General features: G+C 38.7%; 1 protein-coding gene across 8 annotated transcripts in view; it reads right to left on the bottom strand.

The window, feature by feature from the left end:
• NCOA6 (nuclear receptor coactivator 6) overlaps window positions 1-26,446 on the bottom strand; it is a 96,548-nt gene that overhangs the window by 30,614 nt on the left and 39,488 nt on the right. For 5 of the 8 annotated variants that reach the window (XM_032604787.1, XM_032604788.1, XM_032604786.1 and 2 more), the window contains 6 exons: window positions 22,042-22,323; window positions 18,038-18,193; window positions 12,272-12,394; window positions 4,582-4,710; window positions 3,206-4,051; window positions 1,015-1,161 (listed from right to left, as the gene is read on the bottom strand). In XM_032604787.1, the coding sequence (XP_032460678.1) occupies window positions 1,015-1,161; window positions 3,206-4,051; window positions 4,582-4,710; window positions 12,272-12,394; window positions 18,038-18,193; window positions 22,042-22,276 (1,636 nt within the window). In that variant the 5' untranslated portion in view covers window positions 22,277-22,323. Of the gene's footprint in view, window positions 1-1,014; window positions 1,162-3,205; window positions 4,052-4,581; window positions 4,711-8,122; window positions 8,211-12,271; window positions 12,395-18,037; window positions 18,194-22,041; window positions 22,324-26,446 lie in introns of those variants that run through there. The other 3 variants (XM_032604791.1, XM_032604792.1, XM_032604793.1) reach the window with 3 other exon arrangements.

Below are 26,446 nucleotides of genomic sequence, written 5' to 3'. Positions count from 1 at the left end.
CTCAGGAATTATAGTTTTGCATTAGCAGATAGGGGAAGTCATGCAATTTGCCCTACCCTTCTCTAAGCTTTCAAGAGGTTTTGGTTTTTTTTTTTTAAGTTTAAAACTATTCTCCTTCCTTAGTGATTTATAATTAATGTTGGAACCACATAACTGAACTAACTCCAAGTGGGGATCGGAGTTCAGAAAATATTTGTGCTACCTCAGTCCAAATTTCCTGAATGAGAAAGGGTAAGAGGGTTAGTCATGTGTTACCTTAAAGCAACCAGAAACATGAAGTCTGGGCTTATACAATGTTGCTTACAAATACTTTTTAGCCATTCTGCTCCACACTATTTGTCCTCCTAACCTGTAATGATTAAAGCCTGGTTTTCAAACACCACAGAATTCAGACACTTAGCATACACAATGTTAACATGAACTATAAAGAGATTTTAAAAGCCACAGTTGTTCAAAATGCCATGTGCCTCCATGCCTTTGTACCTATCATCTCCTTTGCCAGAAACACCTTTTGCCCTTTCACTAACTGAGCGGTCAGCAAACTATGGTCCATGGGCCAAATCAGGCCCATTGCCAGTTTGTAAATAAACATGAATTCAGAGTTCAGGAATATAGTTTTGCAGTAGCAGACAGGCAGGATGGAACACTGCCATGGTCATTCATTTATGTATCGTCTATGGCTACTTTGGTACTACAACAGCAAAGGTATGTAGTTGCAACAGAGAACATATAACCTGCAAAGCCTAAAATATTTACTATCTGGTTCTTTTCAGGAAAAAAAAAATGCTGACCCCAGCTCTACCTCAAGTTTTATCTCCTTTCTTTAGGTGGTTCTAGATTCTCCAGACATTTTACCTAATTTCAATATATCAGTTATTGCCCTGAAAGAATAATTATTTATAGGTCTAAAACTAAAGGGAAGGACCAGGGTTTCTATTTCTCTGTATATCCTTGTTGTCTACCTACCTCACAATGTTCAATAAATGCTGGCTGAATAAATCACAGAGAACAAACCTGCATGCTGGACATTTTGATTTGCTTGCAGCTGAGGGGCTCCTGAATTCCCAGGGGTAGTTGCTGTGGTCGAAGGCACCTGACCTTGCATAAAGTTCGGATTGGCCTGTCCTGCTGAGAAGCCAGGTGGGAGGCGTTTAGGCATTCCTTAATAGAAAACAACGAGTAAGGCAGTTACCTAGCAAATTTATACTCTTGCTTAGATGTGGAATGAATAAGGAAGGATGAGCTGCATGAAGTCTCCACTGGCTTAGCTCTCTCTGTCACACTGGTAGGATCTTTAATAAGGTTGGGAAAGATGGTTAAAAAAATCAACACAATCTCTTACATGAGCATTGTCAAAATGAAAAAGAAATACTAAAAAATTTACACTTAGAACATGCCAAGGAAAAGATGGCAATCTGCTCCCTAAATGTGATCTGAGGCCACGTCACAGCAAGGTTTAGGGCTCACTTTTCTGTAATACAACGGACCCCAAAACTTTACATACTTTTTAACACAGGTACCAAAGGAATATGCTAAATTCTCTCATATTCACACAAACTGATAAGAACTACTATAAAACAAAGACCTGGGTCCTGATATTAAGTATACACAGGTGATATTTTTTTTTCCATTGAGGGAAATGGATGATAATTTCCTTTGTGGAAAATTTCTCCCCAATATTGTGCTTGTCTCTTTGGAAGAGACGAGAGATCAGAAACAATTCACAGGAGCGTCAAAGTGAGGGTATATTGAATTTATCATTACACCGTCCCCTCAAAAGGATTGCTGAAATACTGACAGCTATGGTACCAAAAACCGTACTCTGATGCAATCTTACTAAAGTAATATTTTCTTTTATAGGAAGGTTTAATTTCAGAAAACAAATCTGTAATAAGGAGAATCTCAGAACCCACTCATAGTTTATAACATAGGCCTGGATGTGGCCAGATCACCTAGGTGAGCACATCACTTGCTCTATGAAAAGCATTAAGACCTAAGCTCACTTAAAATTTTTTTGTATTAGTCCATTTATTCAAGGGCCAAATTTTCATTGTCCTGAAAAACACTCTGTAGACAAATATGCATTTGTCCTTTCTTTAGCAGTGACAAGTCCCCATTTGCATGCTTCCACTGTAATTAAGTCTGTAATCACATTTGCAGGAGGGACTACCCAGCTTCCACTGATCCAAGGCTAGATGCCCAGAACAGTGAAGTTTGGAGCCGAAACATTCTTGCACTTTCTAAAAACTTCTTAGGATTCAAATATTACCGCCTGCATGTCAGTAAAAGTAATTACAAGAGAGTGAAAAAAGACCGATGAGCAACTTAATTTCACCAGAAATCATGGGAACATGCCTTTGCTATGTTGCACTAAAGATGCAAGGGTTTTTTTCTGGGTAGGCAATGGGTGTCTTTTGGTGGGGGGTATGTTTATCAGATGACGGTATTACTCTCTATACTTTACTGAAAAGCTCCAAGCACATTCATGTGCACTAGATCAATGATTAATAAGAATAAATAATAAACATGGAGATGGATAAGTTTTACTGTAATCGTTTTACCTCTCACACATTAAGCTCCATTGCTTTTTCTTCATACAAGAGGCACCTTACAAAATAAATAAATAAATCTCCTTTAGGTATAACTGGTGGAATTCCCTCTCTAAGGAGCAGGCATTGGCATTATAAAACTATAAAAGTCAATGATTTCTGAACTTATTCCCCTTTATATTTTAATCAAATTTAACAAACACCATGCTATTTTACTAACTAGGATTATCAAAATTGAAAATCAGAAGGGCCTTTTCCCCAACAAAACCCTATTCTTATCTTTTCATTTTTGCTCTGTTGCATAATCTTAATGTTTTCAACAGCTGAGTAGCTTAAGCTGTTAATAAAATCCTGTTTCTTCTGGACGTTTTAATTTACTAGTAGAAGATCAAGCAAAAATATTTTGAAAAACAAAATGAACATCTCTATATTGAATTTTACCTGCATTTTTATCCAGAGGGCTAGCTTAAACATAACCAGTAAGATGCTGCATAATGTATCAAGTTAACTAAGTCATATCAAGTGTCACCACTATATCCACAAAACCAAATAATTACATCCTTATTTCACTCCCTCCATTAACTCTAAAAATTGAAGTTCTGCTAAGATCTATCTCTAGTAAATTTACCAACACAAATGGCTTCAGTGTTCCTCACCTCCTAGGCCTGGATGTAAACTCTGTGGCCCCTGATTTGGTGGTTGCTGCTGCATCACCATGAAGTTAGGTGGCACGTTTCCCTGTTGAACCATAGGATTCCGACCCGGAGAGCTGACGGGCTGCTGAAATCCCTGGGGAAGTGGGTTATTTTGAGGTGGCCTTGGTCCCATCTGCTGCTGAGTTTGGTTAACCGTTGGGGAGGATGCAGGGGATCCCTGCTGGAAGGAGGAGGGTGAGGAGGCAGGAGACTTGTTGGTGAGGTGGGGCTGCTGCAGGGGGGCTGGGACCCTAGAGGGCCCTCCCTGCAAGCTCTTCATCTGAGGAGCTGTGAACTGGCCTGGGTTGCTCATCTGAGGAAAGTTTGTATGGGCTTGTGAAGCTTGCTGGCTGCCAAAGGGATACGGAGGGGGAGGGTGGGAAGGTGTCTGTACCGTGGCTAAGGATGGTCTTGCCTGGAGTTGCTGTTGCATTGGGCCAGGCAAGGGAGCCTTCTTCCACCCTTGATTTGCAGTCATTGTGCCCAGAGAACTCTGGGCTGGAGGAGGCTGAAGGGCTCCCGAAGGCAGCTGGTTCCAGCCTGGAGGAACAGGCACCTGAGCTGGGGCAGTAAACTGGGGTCGAATTCCCTGCGGCTGCTGCTGCTGATGTTGCTGTGGGGGTCTTGTCTGCAGCTGCTGCTGCTGTGGCTGTTGCTGCGGCTGCGGCTGCAGCTGGGGAAAATTAGCTGGGTTTAACTGTCTGTTCACAGGGACGGGCTGCATTGGGTGGTGCGGGGGAGCTAAAGATCCTGAGGGATGACTTTGCTGCTGTATATGGAGCCCAGAGAGGAGTGGATCCATTGCATCTGTTTAAAGACAGTCAACAAAGCAATAATTAACTTACTGCAACCTAGATCTTTCAGCAATCACAGTCTTGGCAATTCTGCAAATATAGAGTAAAATCTTCTGGGATCATTCAATGAAACATTTGTGAGCACTTGCTATAATGCAAAGCAACTGCCGAGATGACAGAAAGATGAATCTTGTCTAGAAAGAGCTTATGATTCTAAGTGGATATAAGAGCCAAACATAAAATGTGGAGTATTCTCCAAAGCACATTCTGAGGAACTATAAAAAAACAAAACAAATACAGAATTCTCGGTCATGGAGTGGCAGGACTAAGTAGGCCAAGGAATAGATTTTTAGGAATAAGAATAATGAGAAATTCTGAGAAGGAAATGATGACTTTCAGCTTTAAGAAACTAGGGCAGGTTTTACATAGAAGACAGCATTTAAGCTGCGCAGTTAGGAATTTGGCATCAGAGAGAGGTGAATTTTGTAATGATCTGTGCAGGGAGTTCAGTCTCTTCCATTCTCAAAGATTGGAGGTCAATACCTGACTGAGAAGCAGGGCGAGGAGTCCTGGGCTGCAGTTCTGAATTGGGGCCTGGTGCCATCATGGAAGATGACACATTTCCACCCTGGGGTATCATAACAGTGGCAGGGCTGGTCATCCTTATTAATCCTAGAGAAAAAAAAAATCCCTAGAATAGAGTACTGGCATTGGCACAATGTTTGTTTTTAATGAAATATTTCAAAAATATAAGAAGGTATGGAAAATTTTTATACCACCATCTACCTTATTTAAATCTACACATTCTACCCTGCCTCCTTCAGATATATATGCAGATACACCAGAAGCTGCCGCCTCCTTCCCAATCTCATTCCATTCCCTCCTTCTTATCTTATATCTGGGGTTAACAGTTCCATGCATGTTTACCTTTCCTACATACATAACCTGCATTACATTTTTTGTATGCTTTTAATCTTTGTATAAGTGACACCATTCTATATGTATTCTTCTTCAGTTTCCCTTTTCACTTAATATTATTTTCTGAGATTCATCCATCTTGGCTGCTATAATAGTGCCCCATTTTATGGAACCGATAAATCCATTCTCCTGCTGATGAATACTAACTTTTTATCCTTAGAACTTTGCAGTGTCATGTGTTTTTCCTGTATTCCACAGACACGTAAGAGTGTCTTTAGACTATATACTTAAAATTGCTAGGTTTTAAAGTATAAGCACCTTCAATTTTACTAGATATTGGTAAACTGCACTCAAAAGCGGTTACGCCAGTTTATACTCTTACTAGCAGTCTGAGAACTCCTCTTGCTCCACATCTTTCTAATTTCTTTTTATTTTTTAAAAATTTTTTGAAGATTTTTTTTCAAGTATTTTACTTATTTGTTTATTTATCTTTGGCTGATTTGGGTCTTTGTTGCTGTGTACGGGCTTTCTCTAGTTACAGCGAGCGGGGGCTACTCTCCATTACGGTGCACAGGTTTCTCAGTGCAGTGGCTTCTCTTGCTGCGGATCATGGCCTCTAAGTGCGTGGGCTTCAGTAGTTGTGGTGCACAGGCTCAGTTGCTCCGTGGCATGTGGGATCTTCCTGGACCAGGGGTCGAACCCGTGTCCCCTGCACTGGAAGGCAGATTCTTAACCACTGTACCACCAGGGAAGTCCCTAAAGACTTTTTTTGATGTGGACCACTTTTAAAGTCTTTATTGGATTTGTTACAATATTGCTTCTGTTTTATGCTTTGGTTTTTTTGGTCGTGAGGCAAGTGGGATCTTAGCTCCCCAACCAGAGACTGAACCCACACCCCCTGCACTGGAAGGTGAAGTCTTAACCACTGGATCGCCAGGGAAGTCCCTCTAATTTCTGATACTATTAGACTTTCTAGGATTTAGCGTCTGTGCTCGTAAGTGAAAATAGCCTATAATTATCCTCTCTTCCTGTCCTTTAATTTTAGTATCAAGATTAAAACAACTTCAAAATGAGCTGGAAAGCATCTTTCCTCTTTTTCTATGCTCTGAAATAATATGTGTATCTGTCTTTTAAATATTTAGTAAAACTTACCTGTAAAATCATCTGAGCCTGTGGTTATATTAATTGATTCATAGGGAGACAGATTATTTCAATTTCTTAAGTAGTTATAGATTTTTCATTTGATATGCCTTATTAAGTCAGTTTTAAATTATATTTTCCAGAAAACTGTTTCTTTGCCAATGCTTTCAAATTTATTAGCATAAAGTTATTCATGGAATACTCTTCTTTCCATTCTTTTTTAAAATTAAGGGATTCCCCTGGTGGTCCAGTGGTAAAGAATCTGCCTTCCAATGCAGGGGATGTGGGTTCGATCCCTGGTCGGGGAACTAAGATTCCACATGCTGCGGGGCAACTAAGCCTGCGTGCCACAACCACTGAGCTCGTACGCCTCAAAGAGAGAGCCCATGTGCGGCAAACTACAGAGCCCATAGGCTCTGGAGCCTGCACGCCACAACTAGAGAGAAGCCTGCGTGCCACAACTAAAGAGAAACCTGAGCAGACCGCGCGCTGTAATGGAAAAAAAAAAGGATCCCGTGTGCCGCAACTAAGTCCCGACACGGCGAAAAATAATAAGGAAAATAAATATTTTTAAAAATTAAGATATAATTCACATACTATAAAATACACCCTTTAAAGTGTATGCTTCTTTTATTTCTTGACATTGCTTGTGCCTCTTTCTTTTTTATTTGTCTTACCAGGATCATCAATTTTAGTTGTCTTTTCAAAGAAATATCCTTTGGTTTTGCTGCTCTGTTCCATTGGGTTTTTTAATTCATACTTTACTTATCTCTGCTCTTACCTTTATTATTTCCTTCCTCCTAAATTATTACTTTGCTGTTCTTTTTCTCAATTCTTAAGTCAGACATTTGGCCTGTTAATTTTCATTTGATGTTCTGCTCTAATATAAGTATCTGAGGGCTCAAATTTTCTTCCAAATGCTGTACTGTCTACATCTCACAAGTTTTGATATGTACCATTCTCATTATTCCCTTCTAAATATTTTCTAATGCCCATCATGATTGCTTTTTAAAAAATCATTGGGTATTTAGAACATATTTTAAAATTTCTAAAAATATGGGATATTTTAGTTGGTCAGTTTTTTTTTTCTTCTTCTTCTGCTTCTTTGTTTTTGGCCACTGACTTGACTTAATTGCACTGTGGTCAGAGAAAATGATCTGTGTGTTACCAATATTTGGTATTTACTGAAACCTGATGTGGGAATAACACATGGTCAATTTATATAAATGTTACTCTTGTAAAGATTAAGAATTCTTGAATTTTTAGTGTATGGTTTCTGAATATATCCATTATATCAAACTATTCTAATTATATTATTCAAGCTTTCTTTATCCTTACTAGTTTTTGCTCAATCCATCAATTACTAACCCAGGTGTGTTAAAATCTCCCCTAGGATTTGCTATCTATGAATTCTGACCATTTTTGCCTCACATATTTTGAGGCTAGGTTATTAAGAACACAAAAGTTTAGCTATCTTCCTGAATTCTTCCTTTTATATTATACAGTGGTCCTTTTTATCCTCAGTAATGCTTTTTATCTGATAAAAATATTGTTATACTCCTTTTTGTTGGTTAATATTCATCTGGTTTTTCTCTATCCTTTTAACTATGAACTGAGACCTTATGTTTTATATCATTCCTGTAAGAGCACATAACTAAATCTGAGATTATTATTCAATCTATTAATCACTTTCTTTTTATCACTGCTTATAATCCATTTGCATTTATTGTTAATTACTGGTATATTCTGGTTTATCATTTTATGATACCACTACTTTTTACCCTTCTTTTTCTATGCTGTTTTCCTACTTTTCCTGAATTTTATTGTATTGTTTTCATCATGCCCTTCCTTTCTACCCCCCCACTACTAGTTTAGAAGCTATACATTCTATTATTTTAGTGATATTTTAAAAATGTCAACAGACATATCTGACTTAATGTCAAAAGACCATATATGATCATCATTATTACTAAATAAGTCAACGCTTATTTAGATTTACCCCATGTTTACCAATTATTTAGCTCACCATTCCTTCTTAGCTCTTATTTCTTCCATCTTAGGTTCAATTTTCTTCTTCCTGAAGTACATCCTTGGGCAGTTCAATTAGCAAGGGTCTGTTAATGGTAAATTCTCTTAGTCTCTTTAAAAAGGTCTTTAATTCATACTACTCTTGATACTATAGCTTTGTTTAAAATTCTGGGCTGTTAATAATTTTCTCATCACCTTGAAAATATTACTCTAATGTTTCATGGCTTCCAATGTTGCCACTGAGAAATTAGCTGTGGGTCTGATAATCTTCCCTTTGTAAATAACTGGTCTTTGATTCTGAGTTGCTTTTAACATTCTCTTTGTTTTTCATGCTCTGTAGTTTTACAATTTTGTGTCTAGATGTGAATTTATTTTTATTTGTAGGGCTCAGAATTACTGGACTTCTGAATCTGAGGACTCATGTCTTTCATCAATTCTGGAAAAATTTCAGCCATTCTCTCTTTCACTATTGTCCCTCCTCAATTTCTTTATCTTCTTCTGGAACTCTTTTCAGATATACATTCAACTTTTCATCTTATCCTTCACTTCTCTTGACCTCTTTCATATTTCCATCTCTTAATTTATTGTCTGCTGTATTCTGGGTAATTTCTTCAAACTCACCTTCCACTTCAGCTGTGTCTAATTTGCTGAATAAGTCATTCACTTCAATAATTTTAAAATTTCTATAAGTTCTGTTTTTCCCCCAAATTCACTTTGTGTTTTGATAGCGCCTTGTCCTCTTCTTAGAATTTTCATAATTTTAAACATACTGATATTCCTATTACCTAGAATTCTGGAGGGAGGGACTCTAATTTAAATTTTATGAATTTGGAGTAGGCTTTATGAGAAATCTGCAATGGTTTGGGGTGAGAGTTTCAACGATTATTACCACTTTAGGACCACTTAGTAACTTAGCTTAGCTGTACCTGGGTCATTTCAATAATACATTAAATGTCCAACATACATAAGGATAGAGAAGACAATTCTACAACCACCCTTTCTCCCACTCCTCAGCTAGAGCCCAGACCAAGAGAGACAAGTTTTGCATTTGTCTCCTTGTGCCAGAGAGTGAAAATTTTCTAATCTACTTTTTACTGAAAATCCTGGCTTCATGAAGGATTCCTAATTCTAACTACTTTATGTGGACCCAAGGCAAGGCTTCAAATTTTATCCCTCTTGGCCATTAAAACTCAAATTTCTTAGCCCCTGCAGCATCTCCTCATTTGTTTACTGCTATTCAAATTTCTTCTTTGACTTCGTTCATGCCCTGGGGATTTCCCTTACTGTCTTACAAGCTCAGCTGTGCATTAAATGTTATATTTCATCCAGCATTTTCAGGTGTTTTGTAGTTGGGAGAAGGCAATTAGGTAAATGTTTACCTGTTAAAAATGGATTTGTTTCTACCGGTTTGCAGGGCAGAAACTGAGACACAGATGTAGAGAACAAACGTATGGATACCAAGGGGGGAAAGTGGCAGGGGGGTGGGGGTGGAGGTGTGATGAACTGGGAGATTGGGATTGACATGTATACACTGATGTGTATAAAACTGATGACTAATATGAACCTGCTGTATAAAAAAATAGATAACTAATAAGAACCTGCTGTATATAAAAAAATTAATTAATAAAAAAATGGATTTGTTTCTGAGGAACCCCACCCCATTTTTCAAAGATGGTAATTAGACAGTGAGAAAGTTCTTAGGAGATAAGAAGAAACAGGTTTTTTTAGTCTACAATCAGCTTCCTATCCTCAGAAATGTTTAAGTGCATGCTGCCTACATGCTTAGTAGAGATACTATAGAATACATTCCAGCACTATGTGGGAATCTGGACTAGAGCTATGATTCACAACTGGGGGCAATTTCGTCCCCCAAGGGGTGTTTGGAAATGTCTGGAGACAGTTTTGGTTGGAAAAACCTGGGGGGAAAAGGTGGTGGTGCTACTGGCACCTGATAGGAGGCCAGGGATGCTGCTGAACATCCTACAGTGCATAGGACAGCTCCCCACAGGAAAGAATTATCAGTTCAAAACATCAATAGTGACACATGACTAAATGACTAGTATGGTATAATCACTAATCTTGGGATTCTATGAGGCTATGAAAAGAAAATAGGCTACGAATTTGGTTTTCATTACCAAAGACTCCTGCTTATCAGTCAACTTTCTGTTGCCAATGCTAAGAGAAGAAAATGGCATTAAGAATAATTTAGTGTAAGACATTCTAGATACACAATTCCAAAGTTATTTATTATTGTTTTAGAGGCTAGTTAAGGTCTCTTTCCCTTGAAAAATTTATCTGTTTAACCAAATGTTAAATTTTGTTTGCATCCATTATCCCAATGGACAACAGAAAAAAAACATTCTTAAAGAATGCTTGGCAGTAAAGAAAGACACCTAGGGGTTAAAATGTTACTGTGACTACAGATCATTACTAATTGATTTTTCCTGAAACTTTATACTGTATATATTATCATAGTGTCCTTCATTAAATACCAGTCTAACCTAATTTCAACCTAAAGCTTCTAAGTTTCCTATGTTGATAATGAACTACCTACACATCACTAAAATTTACACTCACTTTTCAGAGATGCTTAGTAAATATGCCTGCTATTTGCCAGATACTAGGAGAGCTTGCAACTAGTGTGTTGATATTGTTTTAAGAGTCCTAATGTTTTAAGGCTGGAAGAGATCTATAACATTGTTTCTAGGACATAATTAAATATGTTTACAGCTAACTAAGGCTAGTAAATATTAAGACATCTGGCCAGAAATTGAGACCAGAACCCAGATTTCCTGAGTCTCATCCTAGGTCTACTCTTTCTTTCACTAACTATATGCAACTTGGCTAAACTCTGCCCACTCTTCTTCTGGTCCTGGTTCTTCAGTAGTGGCAACAGCGTCACCTATAATCTCTCATCAAGCTGCCTTAACACCAAATGCTCAGACTTCTATGGAGAACTATATATTTTAACTCCCTACTATAGGTTCCAGGTTGGTTATTTTACATTTACTATATAGTACTCCAAAACAGCCCAACAACACAGGCCCTGACACATAACAGGAACTCAGTAAATGTCTGCTATATGGCTCAGGGCTCATCCATCTTTAAGCATGAGCTCAAAAGATTATAGGCACTACTATCTCATTTTATAGGTGAAGAAATTGTTGCCTGGAGAGTTACACTGACTAGCCTGAGGTAAACGCTAAATGGCAGTGCCAGGATAAAAACCTAGTTCCAATTCTATATGGCCAAGTCTTCAGCTACAGTTCAGAAAAATGGCTTTATAAATTGAGCTTCTCTATTCTGCTGCATTTCTTCAAGAGCTACTGTGGTAGATGGGGAGGTGAATTATTGGGTATAGTTTCAGGTACTTACTCTCCTTCAACCATAGCAGCTCTGCTTTTCTGGCTTATTTGAATAAAAGATCCTGCAGCAGAAAAAGTTTGAAAGCCACTAGTGTTGTGAAAATAGCACTGATCTGGGGAGTTAGAGCTGTGATATTAGCCCACTGCTACTTGACCCAGGGCAAATTGCTTCCTTTCTGTGAACTCCACAGGTTCCTCAGCTTCAAATGAGAGAGCCAACTCAATTCTAATATTCTGTGACTCATAGAATATTGAGTTCAATCCCTAAGAAATTTCAGGGCTGCTAAAAAGTTAGCAAAAAATTTATAACTCTTTCAAATTCTAAAGAGAGAAAAACACAATATTCTACATACTTCTGCAGATTACACATAAGCATGCAAGAACTCTCAGCTCACAGATTCTCAGTCACAGAGAAAGGTGGGAGTTGGAAAGCTACACTATGCTATAAACACCCTCAGGGTAGAAGATGTTTTATTCAGTTCTACTTTCAACACTTAGCATAGGTCCTGTCATACAGTGAAAACTCAATCAATGTTTGCTGCATGGTTCAGGGCTCATCTACCTTTAAGCATAAACCCAAAAGATCACAAAGACTGTATATGCTCCATGCTCTGTGATTCTAGCCTCCTGAGAGTATAGATTCACGTCTTGCTTTCCTGAACCAATAAACAGAAATGTGTCAGGAACCCCCACCTATCTTGCAGGACCCAAATGATCATACACTAGCAAATAAAGCCAAAAAAGGAAACTAGTAAAAAGTCATACAATTGAGTAGATCTCACCTGGACCACCGGCCATGGGAAATCCCGCCTCTATCCTAACTGAATTTCCGGCTCCCATGGGTCCATTCATTCTCACATCCTGGCTTCGGTTCTGAGCCAAAGCAAGGTTGATAGCACCTTCCCCTGAAAATGATAGGTAGGTTAAAAAAGGAAATCATCAGAATAAGATGCAAATTTCGTTTAAAAACAGATATGCGAAAGCTTTAGTTTTATGTTTTTTTGTTTTTTTTTTTTTGCAGTACGCGGGCCTCTCACTGTTGTGGCCTCTCCCGTTGCAGAGCAACAGGCTCCAGACGCGGAGGCTCAGTGGCCATGGCTCACGGGCCCAGCCACTCCGCGGCATGTGGGATCTTCCCAGACCGGGATACAAACCCGTGTCCCCTGCATCGGCAGGCGGACTCTCAACAACTGCGCCACCAGAGAAGCCCAGTTTTATGTGTTTTTGAAGAATTACGGTAAGTTTACCACCACAAAAAGGGTGAGTTCAATACTATACAGGTCTTTCTTCAACCTCACCCGAGCAGGTTCACTTACATGAAGTACAGGGAGAACATAACCAATTCTCACAATACAGCAGATGGACAATCGTTAATGATGTATGGCATCAGCAGAGAGCTTGGAACTCTGAATATTTATTTTCAACCAATTCACCTTGAATGTGTGTATGTAGGAAGAAAATATTCTCAGAAAGTCTCAAAATCCTAGATTACGTTTTGGGAATTTATGATCAGAAATTAGAAATACGAGTAGGTTTAATGGAGAAAGAACATACGATGGCATGGGGACACTGTGATATTTGTAAGCAAAATATCATTTCCTTTTCAATGACTGTAGTATAAATAGATATGCAGCAGAGAAATTCATGCAATGAAGAGTAGACAGGTTGCTACTAATCTACCTCTGAGACATCTTACGATAAAGACCAACATTTTGTATAGGGTTTTTAATGCTTACAAAATTGTATTTCATTTGAACCTCACAATAGCCTGGTAGGTAATGTCACTAAAAGTGTTCCAATTGAGTAGACTCTAAAGTTAGAGGCAATTTAAATCTCACTTGATAAAAAGGTCTCTGAAACAAGTTTTGGGATGCCTCCTTGCGCTTAATCCCAAACTTTGACTACTGTTACTCTGGAAGACAGCACCATCTTGTGGGAAGATAAAAGTATAGCTAGCCTGTGGCTGAAAATTTGAAAGGATGCGTTCACCTCGTTCCTTAACTTAATGTTTTACAGAGCAAGATGATAAAGAAGGAAACCAATGAGGGCACAGCAGTTTCCTCTGTCTTGTCACTGATCTAGGTCAGCTAGATAAATAGATAAAATATTAAGTATTTTAACCCGGCAGGTAGCTTGGTAATAGGGAACAAATATACTACCAATAAGTGACCAATCACCAGGGGCTACAAGATGTTCTAAGTTGCCTATGGGAGTCAGGAAGAAAAGAGAAAAGAGAATACAGATCTTGAGGGTTTCCACTAAAGAGAAAGAACTATTAATACACTAAACTTGCTAAGACATTCTAGATGGAAAGAGTATTGTTCTTGAAATGGACATCAGATCATGTAAATGGCTTGTGGCTGCTATTGACAGCCCAGACGTGGTCCTTGCCTTATCTCTCTAACCTCAACTCACACTACTTTCTCCTTCAATAACAAGGATTCAGCCTCAGTGGCATTTATTTTTACTTTCTTAGGCACACAAACGCACTTCTCACCTCAAGGCCTTTGCACATGTTGTTCTCTCTGCCTAGAACAGTTCTTCCGCACTCTTCACATAAACCAACTTCTCAATTTTCAATGTAATCTTAAGTGTCACATGCCCCAAAAGGCCTTCTCCAATCTTCTTATCTAAGGTGAGGTCACCCTTATCAGAACATCTTGTTACTTCTTCAGAGCACATCCCATGTATCAACAGTTACTTATTCATTCACTTATAGTTATTAACAGTTAATTAATAGTTATTAACAGTAACCCCCTTTACTCTCAATTTCCTAATTTAGATGATAAATTATATGGCCACCTTATTAATTATATCCTTTAAACACTGAACAGTGCCTGGTACACAGTAGGCACTCATTAGCTATTTACTGGCTATATGATGAATAGTCATCTTATTTTAACCTTACAAAGAATCATAGGCATTTTTCTATATGATAAATGCACTCCTTGAAAACCTCGCAGTCTATAAAAATCTCACACTGAAAATAATAGGCTTTATGGGAAAAACAGTGTTGAGGCAAACTCAAAACCCATGCGGCTTTGTAACCAGAGCGCTAATAAAAACAAAACTTGGTGTAGGCAACATACCCCAAAACAGCAGAATGAAAATGACTGGTTAAAGGTGGGAAATAATGTAGATGCAGTGGACCTTTAAGCCAGTGGAGCCACCATTAAGGTGGGCACAGGAGAAACTGAAACTTCACAAGCTGAGAGCCATGCAATGCTGAGGGTATACTTCTGGGGAAGGTACCTGAGTGTAACTTCTCATTCTTAATTTTCCTGAAATAAAGCTGAAAGGACTCCCACCTATGTAGCAACACATCTAAAGGCTTTTTGGCTTTTCTTGTGGACAATTAACCCTTCTATTGCTACTAATCTAACTCCCCTTGCCCAGGGGGTAAAAAAAATCACATATGAATGAAACACAATTTCCACACTATACTACTGTTATTCTCCTATTTGTCACCTGCACGTAAGCGTAAGCTAATTGTTGTCAAGGAAACACACGTAGAGAACACTACTGGCTCTCCAACTTGCTGATGGGGGTTGGCAAACTATGGCTTGTGGGCCAAATCTAGCCTGCTGCCTGTTTATTTAAATAAGTGTTATTGGAACACAGCACATTCATTTATTTACATATTGCCTATGGCTGTTTTTGCACTACTACTGTAGAGCTGAGTTGTCTTGACAGAGATCTTCTGGCCCACAGAGCCAAAAAAATTTATTCTCTGGCCCTTGACACAGACTCCTGCTTTAAATCAGAATGAATTTACAGAGGAGTCACAAAATGTCCTCAAAAAAGACATCTCCCCAACTCCCTGGCCAAAACTCAAAAGGGTACGGGGAGTATTCTTCAAAGGAGAACAGTCTGTTGGGAGGAACAACCTGTCCCTCCAGCCCTGCAGCAGACACCACGACAGTGGCAATACCTTCTCTTACAACTTAAAGGCATCAGCCCATCACCAGTTTCACAAAAGCAACAGCTATTGCCACCACTTTCACTCCTGCCTGAATTCCCAGGGAGTGTGGAAAGAGAAAAGGAGATCACCTGGGAACATATGTGTACCCTAAAAGTTAAAGAACTCTTTTCTGTAATGTGATAATCACTGCCATATGTAAATTTCATAATTTCTTGTAACATATGTTATCTATTTGGCTTCCTTGCTGGTACTTGTATTTTAATTTATGGCTGTAACGATAAAGGGGAATCAACACCTTACCATTCTAAGAATCTGTAGGAAGTAGGTATGATTAAGAGAAGAAACTGGTGTTTCCTTTCTCCAGAGGAAAACACTACCACAAAGCCCTTTTAATTCAGGTAAATAGGTAAGAGAGACTATAAAATGTTTGGGGTTTTTAAGAAACTGCTTATATGTTTCTTATAAAAAATACATGTGCTTATGTGCTTATAAAGCATAAACAGCCTATATAGTGTTATTACCAATAGTTATTTGACCTCTACTCTTCCCAAAAGTTCATCCTAGGGCTTCCCTGGTGGCGCAGTGGTTGGGAGTCCGCCTGCCGATGCAGGGGATGTGGGTTCGTGCCCTGGTCCGGGAAGATCCCACATGCTGCGGAGTGGCTGGCCCCGTAAACCACGGCCACTGAGCCTGCGTGTCTGGAGCCTGTGCTCCGTAACAGGAGAGGCCACAACAGTGAGAGGCCCGTGTACCGCAAAAAAAAAAAAAAAAAGTTCATCCTACATCCAATACATTGCTGTGAATTAATTTTACTTTTCTGAATCCTTTTAGACAATCCAACATTTTTCGAAACAAACTGGTTATTGTTTAAGCCACTGTTTCCTTGTTTATCAAATTATGGAATTTACCCCATTTCTCAATCTATCTCTGAATAATCTCTCTAAATAATCTGTTTGTTGATATCGCCCCTTCTGGGGCACAGCAACCTACAATCTTAACTGCATAAAATGTGTCTCACTCCTACATACAATATGTTGACCTTTTGGTTACTGAGGTTCAATGGAGCATTTAGGTCCTATGCAAGCACAGGGTCAGGAGGGCTTGGCCCACCAGGGCAAGAGAAGGCTGGAATCACTCACTGGTTGCCACCTTGTTTACATCAACACAGGAGGGGAAAAGAAGGTTTTAGTTCATTGGGCACCAAAAGATAGAATCTCCTTTGTGCTTCCCCATACTTGGTACTTACATCTCTCAGGTTTGTCTCCCTCATCAAGGTCATGAGCTCCTTTTGAGTTTATAATGACAAAGACCATATTTTATTTATCATTTATTCTGAGGGCTGAAGCAAAGTGTTACTATTATATATGTGCTTCCCTTGCTTTCATTCAACAATGTTTATTAAAGAACTTGACATGTACAGGCAAGCAAAAATTCAACGAGTGAAACAAGGTATGGTCCCTGCCCCTATTGGAGCTTGCAGTCCATGGGGGAACAAAACAATCATCAAATAACTGCTTTAATCAAAGTGTGAGAAAATGATCTGAGGGAGAAAAAAACCAGACTTTTGTAAAAGTACAAGAAAAAAGACTCTGACTTAGTCAAGGAGTTCAGAAAACACCTCCTCAAGATTTAAGCTGGAAAAAAAAAAGATTTAAGCTGATACTTGAAGGCAGAGTAGGTATAACTAAGGGAAAGGGGAATGAATGGTAGGGAACAATATCCACATAGAGAAGACATCAATGCAAAGGACTCCTGGCAGGAAGATGAAATGCATATTCAAGGAACCTAAAAGAAAGCTGAGGAGGCTAGAATAGATAGCAAGGAAGAAGGAGGAGAGTTGTAAAAGATAAGGCTAGATGAGAAAGGTAGAGGTCAGACCATGCAAAGCCTGAGGTCACGATAAGGAGTTTGGTCATTATTCTGTGAATAACAGCAAGCCACAGCAGGGTTTTAAGCTGTGTGTGTATACTCCATATTTTCATTTTCGTTTATTTATTTATTTATTTATTTATGGTACGCGGGCCTCTCACTGTTGCGGCCTCTCCCGTCGCGGAGCACAGCCTCCAGATGCGCAGGCTCAGCGGTCATGGCTCATGGGCCCAGCCGCTCCGCAGCATGTGGGATCTTCCCAGACCGGGGCACGAACCCGTGTCCCCTGCATCGGCAGGTGGACTCTCAACCACTGCGCCACCAGAGAAGCCCCATATTTTCATTTTTAAAAGATCATTCTGTCAAAAACATCTAAAAAATGGATACTGCTACAAAAGGATTGTTCAGGGCCTCCTAGTCTCTGTTAGATAAATAAATAATAAGGCTTATTGGGTGGAAGGAAGCAACTGAAATTAGATATTCTTTAAAAGACAAATCAGTCCTTGGTTAGGGTACCAGTAAAATCAAAGTCTGACAGAATAACAGCCAACATCAGCCAAGGAAATGGAGTCTGAGGCTGTGGATGCTGAAGTGTCAGGACCCAACCAGAGCCTCAATTCCTCTTTATCCTAAGGTGCTGCAATGTAAAGCACAGGTGACATGAGTTATCTGGTATTCTGAATTCAACTTGAGAGGAACAGACAAAGCAGCACATGCTATATTCTACTGGTCCTATAATCTGGGTCCAGACATGCACCTTCAATCTGAACGGAGAGAATTCCCAGATCCCGAAGCTGCTGGTTGTTGCTCTGAGCCAGGATCCGTAGCCGCTCCGCTGCTTCCCGGGGGATGTTGAATGTCACACGCACGCTGTTCCAGGGCTCTACCTTCTGTACCTTTAGCTTGCTGGATTCTAGGTCATGAAAGAAAGAGAATAATAGTAGTAATCTTTTAGCCATCAGAAGACATGGAATGAACAACAACAACAAAGTAAAAGAACAAGGTAGAATACCAGTATGGAGTAGATGAGAGAGTTTAAGCTTTGGTATTAGATAGACTTTATTATTATTTTGTTTTTTAATAAATTTATTTGTTTTATTTATTTATCTATTGATTAATTTTTGGCTGCTTTGGGTCTTCGTTGCTGCGTGCGGGCTCTCTCTAGTTGCAGTGAGCGGGGGCTACTCTTCGTTGTGGAGCACGGGCTCTAGGCACACGAGCTTCAGTAGTTGTGGCTCGCGGGCTCTAGAGTGCAAGCTCAGTAGTTGTGGCACACAGGCTTAGTTGCTCCGCGGCATGTGGGATCTTCCTGGACCAGGGCTCGAACCTGTGTCCCCTGCATTGGCAGGCAGATTCTTAACCACTGCACCACCAGGGAAGCCCAGACTTTAAATTTAATCCCAGCTGTACCACTTAGCACCTGGGTGACCATGAACAAGTTATTTCACATTTCTGAAACTTACCTTTCTCATCTCTAAAACCATGAAAAAACTACTTCATGAGATTGTGTTAAATGAGATAATAATATGCCAAAAATCTAGCATAGGAGCTGACACACCATAGGCACTAAATAAATGGAAAGCAGTACGATGGAGTAAGGAACGTAAGAGAGAAGGTAGAGGTAAGTTTAAATTAATAGAATAAGGTCTACTTCTGGACTCAGTTCAATGTATGTGAACTGAGAAGCTAAGAATATTTAAGTTTCAAATTTCAAGTGAAATTTTATAAAAATTTAACTGGCAGATAGGCCAATTGTAAGATATTAGGGAATGTGTAGCTACAATTCACTAAACTTGTTTAAAGAAAGAGCACTAAAAAGGAAAATAGTAGATTCACTTATAAAATGTTAAGCAATTTTACTTCTTCAAATGAAACAATTGAAATTTTAATACTCATATTTAAATTTTCACTGGGCCTCTCTGTGAAAGATATTCATAGAGGGAGGGAGTAAACATTTCTTCCAATATCCTATAAATGCTTCAATTTAAGGAAGGCTTAAATCTTGATTCTTTATGTGTCTCATTTTTAATCTTTTTCTACTTTAAACAATTTCTACTGAAGCATACCAAACTGAGGAGAAAAGCAACATAAATTTGATAACTACATTTCAGTTAGGATATAAACATTACATTTCAGCAAATCTGAAAAGTCAGTGCAAACTTTAGAACATGTTTTAAAATTAAGATGCAAAAGTTAAACTAATTGAGGAGGTAATGTTGTCTGTAATTATATTTCACAGATGGAATGCAAATCCCAGGTCCAGTTAGATAATAAAAAAACATTTTTTCCCCAACAACCCCAGACAAAATAATTTTCTCTTTTGTTATAAACTCAGCTACATTAAATCTCTTATATCCTCCATTCAATTATACATTCCAGTATTGAGAAAATGGTCATACAGGAATATCTATTCTCAAAATAAGAAATATATATGGATACAGGAAAGTGCCTACATGTTGCCTAAAGCCACTGCCACCTCCAAAATCATTATACGTTATATATTTATCCAGACAGGGAGTCCACTTGTTCTTATGTGGAAAAAAGGGACCATTTGCTAAGAGCAGAAGGTTAATACAATCACAGAGATTTAGGAAGGATTATGCAATATTTAGTTCAAGTCTATTTTATAGGTGAGGAAACTGAAGCCCAGAAAGTCTAAGAGATTTGCCCAGAATCCAGTGGCTACCTAGCAGCATCATGGCATAAGAATCCAGATCTGCTTTTCAGGTCATTTTTCTTTCCATGATATTTATGTATCCAAATAGCAAAAGGTAGGGAGCTTGAGATCCTGGTACCACAGAGTATAGATGCTTCAGGGCTTCTTCCCAATCTAAACAGTACTGCAATCTTATACTTATGTGGTCTAGACAAACATTAAATTTGCTTATGACATTATCTACTTGTGATAAGCCTGCAGAAAAATCTTTAACTATAACAATTATATTTTATCAAAAATTTTAACTTCCATCATATTTGAGAACATCTGACTTAAAATACTTTTTGGATCAAGACTATAACTGATAACCATAAGTCTGAGTTTGCTAATTTATTTAAAAGCCATTAATAAACTAATTCAGCAATTTAAAAACAAGAAAAAAAGGTGGATAATTAAGAGCAATGAGCAGGACTTCCCTGGTGGTCCAGTGGTTAAGAATCCGCCTTCCAATGCAGGGGACGCAGGTTTGATCACTAAGATCCCAAATGCCATGGGGCAACTAAGCCCGCACACTGCAACTACTGAGCCCGTGTGATCTGGAGCCTGCGCCCCACAACTAGACAGCCTGAGTGCCGCAACTACTGAGCCTGCGAGCTCTAGAGCCCAAGGCCAAAACTAGAGAGAAGCCCACATGCTGCAACGAAGAGTCCGTGTGCCACAACGAAAGATTCCACATGCCGCAACAAAGATCCCACGTGCGGCAACTAAGACCCAACACAGCCAAATAAATAAATAAATATTTTTTTTAAAAAGAGCAATGAACAATTTCAGGTGCAGCTAGCCCTTAAGATATGATATATTATGACATGATTATGGTGATAATTACAACTTTCACCATAAAAGTCTCTAATACTATGTTAAATAATCCAGAACTACAGAGGAGTCTTATATAACATAGCAAAAAAAGGACCCTTGAAAAAAAAGACAGCTCTCCTCCTGACATCAATTCTAATGAATAAGACCCCAAAAGCTAAAAAAGTTGGTTAGCACTTAATCAAGTCAAGATCTGTGATAAAAGGATAAAATCTAGGCTTTGTACTATGTCTGAAGGAATTAAATAATTGTGCTACCCAGAAAATATGGAGAACATCTAAACCAAAGTTGACAAGCACAGCTTCCCACAAGACCACTACAGGTTATCTAAATGTGTGAAGAGGACAGATGGGACTGTCGTGAGGGGAGGGCCTGCCTTCAGTGGCAGCTGCTACTCAGCACCACCTGGGATAGGAGAGCTCAATGTTATCTGACCTTTCCTGTTTAAAGACAAATCTAAAATATGAATTTATTTATTTATTTATTTAGGCAGTACGCGGGCCTCTCACTGCTGTGGCCTCTCCCGTTGCGGAGCACAGGCTCCGGAAGCGCAGGCCCAGCAGCCACGGCCCAAGGGCCCAGCCGCTCTGCGGCACGCGGGATCCTCCCGGACCAGGGCATGAACCCGTGTCCCCTGCATCGGCAGGCGGACTCCCAACCACTGCGCCACCAGGGAAGCCCCTAAAATCTGAATTTTAATGTAAAATACCTCATTTTTTAAAGCAGTGGCAATGAAATTCAAACATTAAAAAAAAAAAAACCCAAAATTAAAGTGGACCATAACACATGGCTGCACATGGATACAGCAGGCTATCGGTTAACCTCTGACCTAAAATTTAAAAGAACAAATTTCAGGTTTATTTTAAGTAGAACCATGGAGTAAAAGATTTTTGTAAGTTTTAAGTCACCTCAAAGATCCAGTCTTACTTCTTCATTTTATAGGTAAGGAAACTAAAGACCAGAGAGCTAAAATTAGATAGAATTACTCCTATCCATTAGAACAGATAATTTAAGGATTACTATGCTAAGTAATGCTTTATTATGTTCAGTTACTCCATGTACTTAAAAAAATACAACAGCATTTCTATTAAAAAAAAATCCTAAAATTCCAACTCTGCAATTAAAATCAGCCTTTCAACCTACTACAACCACAGTTGTATTTGTAAAACTCGAGATAACCATAGAATGACAATTCAAAAAGAGTAACAAGAAGGAAAAATAAAGCAAATTACCCATGTGTAACAAATTGGGCACGTTCTCCAATATTGTGTCCAATTTCCATTTGAAGTCTTTATCATCTATATTTCCTTTGAAGGCCACAAAGATTGTGGAATCCTCCAAAATACTATCACTTTTTGAGTCATCATCTTCTAGTCCAGAGTCAAAATCCATCTCTGAGTCCTCCACTGTTGATGAACACAAGGAAGTATAGATGTCTTCTAAGTTTGGAAGGTCATCCAAAACCATGGTGAATATTATTCCAGAAGCATATGCCAAGTGGACAATAAAAAAACCTTTGAAAACAGAAGATACAAAAAGCATTACAATGCATAATTATACAGTCAACAATGTATAATTATAGTTCTATGAAAACTATAATTTATTTGCCAAATAATAAGGAAGTACTATAAAAATTAAGAAATTACAGAGCGGATACACCAGTTTAATTAAGATATTCTATTATAGTTCTTAAAGATACTAGAAATAAAAACATACCAGTTTTAAATAAAATTCCTTTTATTTGTCAGCCTAGAATATGGGTAGAAGGGAACGAAAGATCACAAGAAAATAAAATAGGTATTTTCTGAGAATTAATTCATATTAGCCTTTGGTTGACTCCCATAGAGCAAGACTGGGGTTGACGCCAAGACTCCCCTTACTCCTGTCCTAACAAAAGCTTCAGAGCAGCCAAGGTTTCTAAAGCCCTCTGCTTTAACCAGCAAAGGACAACCTGACCTAACTAAGAGCATCTGCAGGACTACCTAAAATCCTAAAGTCTTTCATAAGGACCATTTAAAACAACTTTTAAAGGGTTATTAATAGCCGCATAGCTGAAAATAATGATTCAGAAACAAAACAAAGACACAAAAATTTAAAAATACTTTTGCAAAAGGAAAATAAGTGGTTAACACATATTTACAGAGGCAAAGAACTATGTCTAGGACAGAACTAAATTACTTTTTAACTTTTAGGTCTAGGGAAGTCACATTTTCTGCTATTTTCAGTTATGTTGCCTACCAAAGAGTACAAATATTAAAGACCACACCATGTGGCCATTTCCTCCATTATCTTTGGGATTGATGATCACATTCTTAACCCAAAAGTGAATGAATGAACATTAATTTTCAGCATTTGTGTTAAGCAAGAATGGTATAGAAACATAAGAACCTCACACCTATCTTCTAATTTAAAAAAATTCTCTATATAAAGCATAATTAAAGCTATTTTTTTAAAAAGATGGATAATAAAAAAAGGACTGAAAATAAACCCACTAAAACGCAAATAGTGACTGTGCTAGGTTGGTAAGATTGTTGGTAAATTTTCTTTTCCTATTTTCCAAAAACGCTATGAGTCATTAGGAAAATGCAAAGCTAAATATGCTGTGATATGGTTATACTACTTGCATAAATAGAAAAAAAGTATCAACTTTTTAAAACTGTTTAACTTTTCTTTTTAAAATAATCACTAAACTTCAAGAGCAAAGGCTTTTCAAAAACCAAACCTAAGCAATTTTAAGGGGGAAAATTCCTCTGTTGTAAATAAAAATGGAAAAAAAACTTTTACATTTGAGCAGAGAGTGTCTTATAGTCTGGCAATTATAACCTTTTCTAGTACCATTGGTGTTACAAAGGAACAGTGTAATTTCGATGGTTAAGAAAAAATAGCATGCAAGAGGGAAGAGATATGGGAACATATGTATATGTATAACTGATTCACTTTGTTATAAAGCAGAAACTAACACACCATTGTAAAGCAATTATACTCCAATAAAGATGTAAAAAAAAAGAAAGAACAGCATTCAGGACTTCCCTGGTGGCACAGTGGTTAAGAACCCGCCTGCCAATGCAGGGGACACGGGTTCGAGCCCTGGTCCGGGAAGATCCCACATGCTGTGGAGCAACTAAGCCTGTGTGCCACAACTACTGAAGCCCACGCGCCTAGAGCCCATGCTGTGCAACAAGAGAAGCAACCACAGTGAGAAGCCCCCGCACTGCAACGAAGGGTAGCCCCTGCTTGCTGCAACTAGAGAAAGCCCACGTGCAGCAACAAAGACCCAAAACAGCCAAAATAAATAAATTAATAAAAAAATAAAGTATACAATTCAATTTAAAAAAAGGAAAGTAGCTTTAAAAAAAATAAAGAAAAAACAGCTTTTAGAAAATCCTTTATAAATACCATTGCCATTAGTCAACTGCCATCTACATTTTACAGATATTAAAGAACTTTAGAGGTAAATAAACAAAACTAAAAAAGATTTTTAGGGCTTAAAAGCTGCTGCTTGGAAATTCCCTGGCGGTACAGTGGTTAGTGCTCCGCGCTTCCACTGCAGGGGGCACAGGTTCAATCCCTGGTCGGGGAACTAAGATCCCGCATGCTGCGTGGTGAGGCCTAAAACAAAAACAAAAAAACCCTGCTGCCCAGCAGAAAGAAGTCTGATTGCTGAAAATGCCTGAAAAACTGTAGCTATTTAACAGCTGTTTCAAAGTTGAAACAACTGCAAGACGGGAATTTAAAATTTAAGACACGTTTTCCAAAAGAATCTTTAACTGGAAAGGAGAAAACCAACTAAAAAACCTGCACTTTGATGCTCTTCTGAAGAGGTTGTTGGTCATGCCACGAAGGCTGTGTATTCAGATTTGGAAAACCCTCAACTGGTAGACAAGAAGTCAGCTAATTCAAATTTAGGAATTACCAGTTTAACAGTACTATGGGCATTATACAGGTGCTTAAAAAAAAACAAGAAATAGAAAGTCAGTCTATGAAAAAAATGACTGGCCTTCCCTACAAAAAAAATTTTTTAAAGAAACTTCTTCCGGGCTTCCCTGGTGGCGCAATGGTTAAGAATCCACCTGCCAATGCAGGGGACATGGGTTCGAGCCCTGGTCCGGGAAGATCCCACATGCCATGGAGCAACTAAGCCCGCGCAGAGCAACTAAGCCCGTGCGGAGCAACTAAGCCCGTGCGCCACAACTACGGAGTTTGTGCTCTAGAGCCCGCAAGCCACAACTACTGAAGCCCACGCACCCTAGAGCCCGTTCTCCGCAACAAGAGAAGCCACTGCAATGAGAAGCCCATGCACTGCAACGAAGAGTAGCCCCTGCTCACTGCAACTAGAGAAAGCCCGCGTGCAGCAACGAAGACCCAATGCAGCCAAAAATAAATAAATTTATAAAAATTAAAAGAAAATGAAACTTCTTCCAGATAACATATTCTTTGAGATTAATGCCCACTTAAAATCTAAGGATTTATTATCAAAATAATGGAGTAATCTTTGAGTGAAAATGTAGTTCAGTGAAAATTCTCTCCAAGAGTATAGCTGACTAGCTCAAGAGACTCATTTGCTTATTTATGGTCATCTATCATGAGCATGCGCTATTTCTTTGTGTTTGCTAAAATTAACCACCAGTTATCTTGCTCACCCACATAATTTTCAGATTACCTACTGATTTAACTTCTTATTGGGGCTATTTTGATCTTTTATAAAGAATCTAAAAACAAATATGATATTTAGGAGAAATTTTAAAAGCAAGCATATTATTTACTCTACTTGTCCAAGGTAGAATGAAAAAGATTTCCAAATGAAATCATTTCAGGAGCCAAAGAGCTCCAGTTGATAAAGGAAAGCTTTTTTTATGGAAGAATGCCAACTTAAATATAAAAAGATGGCGTCATTAGAAAACCCCCCAGTTTTGCAATCCCTAATAAAATAATTCAGGCAAGGATCATCAGTAAGGAAAAAACACTATGTGAAAATTTGACAGAGTTCTGGATAGTTACACGATGTCAAAGTATCATCCCAGATATCTGCTGCTTGGCAAAGGGAAAACTGTAACTTCACAACGGAAAGACTTGACTTCTACCACTTGAATGCAATGATCCACCTCAGCATCATTAACAGAGAAACAACCAGAAATTATGTACAATATTAAGTGCACAGCATTACCTATGAAATATTCCTGCCAAAATGTTTAACCTGAATCTAACAAGTTTTTAACAGGAGACAGAGGAACAAGTTAAAGAACACCATGAGGAAATAATTAGAGAAATCTAGAGTGTAGGATTTCTACAGCACAATTGGCTTGGCCTCTTTAATAAGTCAGTGGTCACAGGGGAAAAAAAGGGTGGGTAGAACTGTTCTACATTAAAAGAGACTTAAGAGCTTTAAAAATCAAGTGCAATGGGGACTTCTCTGGTAGTTCAGTGGTCAAAGAATCCACCTTCCAATGCAGGGGATGCGGGTTCGATCCCTGGTCAGGGAACTAAGATTCCACATGCTGCAGGGCAACTAAGACTGTGCACTCTAGAACCCGCACACCATAGCTAGAGAGCACGTGTGTGCTGCAACAACTGAGCCCACGTGCCCTGGAGCCCACGTGCCACAACTAGAGAGAAGCCCATGCCATAACGAAGAGCCTG

This window comes from Phocoena sinus, chromosome 15 (genome assembly GCF_008692025.1).
Source record: "Phocoena sinus isolate mPhoSin1 chromosome 15, mPhoSin1.pri, whole genome shotgun sequence".
Lineage (NCBI taxonomy): Eukaryota > Metazoa > Chordata > Mammalia > Artiodactyla > Phocoenidae > Phocoena > Phocoena sinus.
The sequence above is the reverse complement of the archived record's forward strand: the minus strand, read 5'-3'. Positions and strand labels throughout refer to the sequence as shown.